Source organism: Rhinoraja longicauda, chromosome 11, assembly GCF_053455715.1.
Source record: "Rhinoraja longicauda isolate Sanriku21f chromosome 11, sRhiLon1.1, whole genome shotgun sequence".
Taxonomy (NCBI): Eukaryota; Metazoa; Chordata; class Chondrichthyes; order Rajiformes; family Arhynchobatidae; genus Rhinoraja; species Rhinoraja longicauda.
In genome coordinates this window covers 850,219-852,519 of record NC_135963.1, presented here as the reverse complement: position 1 = coordinate 852,519, position 2,301 = coordinate 850,219, and the positions used below count along the sequence as shown (strand labels likewise).

Here is a 2,301-nt window from a genome sequence, read left to right as displayed (position 1 = left end):
CTGCCCACACCGACCAACATGCCCCATCTACACTAGTCCCACCTGCCCACACCGACCAACATGCCCCATCTACACTAGTCCCACCTGCCCACACCGACCAACATGCCCCATCTACACTAGTCCCACCTGCCCACACCGACCAACATGCCCCATCTACACTAGTCCCACCTGCCCACACCGACCAACATGCCCCATCTACACTAGTCCCACCTGCCCACACCGACCAACATGCCCCATCTACACTAGTCCCACCTGCCCACACCGACCAACATGCCCCATCTACACTAGTCCCACCTGCCCACACCGACCAACATGCCCCATCTACACTAGTCCCACCTGCCCACGTTTGGCCCATATTCCTCCAATTCTGTCCTATCCATGTACCTGTCCACATGTTTCTTAAATGTTGGAATAGTAAATATTGACTGGTTAGTCCGCAATACATTGTGAAAGTTTAAAGAGAAAATATTCGGGGTTTAAAGTGTTAAAGATCGCTGTCCGTGTGGAGTAGGAAGTCTACGTTTCACCAGCTATTTACATGCGCTCTCTGCAATAAACATCAGCCTGTCTCTCTCTCTCTGTCCGACACACAGATACGCCTCACCGACCCCACACTCCTCCCCGTCCCTGTAACCCCCTCTGCCCCCTACACCCCCCCGTCCCTGTAACCCCCTCCCCCCCCCTGTAACCACTTCCCCTCCGCCCCTCCCCGTCTCTGTACCCCCCTCCTCACCGACCCCCGTCTCTGCAACCTCCACAACCTGCCCCCCTCCACCCTGGCCTCTCCCCACCGGAGGAGGAAGCTGAGGCCGGCACTAGGACAATATTTAAAAGATATTTGGACAGGTACGTGGATGGGAACGGTTTAGGGGGACGTGGGGCAAACGTGGGTAAATGGAACCAGCTTAGATGGGGCATCTTGCTGGGCATGGATGGCGGGGCCGAAGGGCCGGTCTCCGTGCTGTATCACTCTCTGAATAGCCTTGCCCATTTCATCCCGAGTTTGCGCTGCGACAAGGCTGCGTTTACTGCACTTTAGACACAGCGAACTGCAGATAGACACAGAGTGCTGGAGTAACAGCGGGTCAGGCAGCATCTGTGGGGAACGTGGATAGGTGACGTCTCGGGTCGGGACCCTTCTTCAAATTCAAGAACAAAATCAAGAACCAGTCTGAAGAAGGGTCCCGACCCATTCCTTCTCTCCACAGATGCTGCCTGACCCGCTGAGTTACTCCAGCACTCTGTGTCTGTCTTCGGTGTAAACCTGTGTCTGCAGCCCTGGTTGAAGGCGCTGTGTCCCGCGGCGTTGGCAAGCAGTTATCAGGCGAAGGGCACTCACCTTCCGGCGAGGGGCGAGATCCATCTATGCTTTAGCCTCTGGGTTGCTAAATGCATTTGTATGCATCTGTCCGCACAGCGAATCCCGAAGCAAAACCAGGAAAGGCCGGCGCCGCTGCTTCCTTCATCTGAGAGCGGCCGGCAGCGCAGGGCAGGGCAGGGCCGTGTGTGTGTGTGTGTGTGTGTGTGTGTGTGTGTGTGTGTGTGTCCTTGTCCGCTCTTCACGTGTCGCCCGGCATCGCTGCCCCCTCCTCACTTACACCCTCCCCTCCCCTACACCCTCCCCTCCCCTACACCCTCCCCTCCCCTACACCCTCCCCTCCCCTACACCCTCCCCTCCCCTACACCCTCCCCTCCCCTCTCACGTTGCCTCACGCACCGCCTTCCCCAAACCCCGCTCACCGTCTCTCACAGTATCTCAATATTCTCTCTCTCTCTCTCTCTCTGACACGCTGTTACATGAACCTCATTACACTCTCTCTCTCTGTCACAGCACCTCCAATATGTGCACCCTCCCTCTCTCACACACACACACACCGTCTCTCTCTGTTATACTTGGAGTATTGGTCTCCACCCTCTCACCCCGCCTGCCGCTGACACTCTGTCTTGTACACCTTGACACTCTGACACAGTCGCTCTCTCTCTCTCTCTCTCTCTCTCTCTCTCTCTCTCTCTCTCTCTCTCTCTCTCTCTCTCTCTCTCTCTCTCTCTCTCTCCTCTCTCTCTCTCTCTGTGATCTACCGCTCCCGGGCCACACGCTGACCTCTCTCTCCCCCACTCTTCACCCCGTGTCCCCCTCTCTGACACACAACCTCTCTCTCACTCCGCTCTCTCCTGCTTTCTACTCTCTCTCTCTCTCCCTCTCTCTCTCTCTCTCTCTTCTCTCTCTCCCTCTCTCTCTCTCTCTTTCTCTCTCCTCTCTCTCTCTCTCTCTCTCTCTCTCTTCTCTCTCCCTCTCTCTCT

General features: G+C 56.5%; 1 protein-coding gene across 1 annotated transcript in view; it reads right to left on the bottom strand.

Moving 5' to 3' along the window:
- Nucleotides 1-1,588, bottom strand: part of col24a1 (collagen type XXIV alpha 1) — a 171,288-nt gene extending 169,700 nt beyond the window's left edge. The window contains exon 1 of the mRNA XM_078408107.1: nt 1,340-1,588. Within this exon, the coding sequence (XP_078264233.1) occupies nt 1,340-1,395 (56 nt within the window). The 5' untranslated portion in view covers nt 1,396-1,588. The remainder of the gene's footprint in view (nt 1-1,339) is intronic.
- Nucleotides 1,589-2,301: the final 713 nt, after the last annotated feature.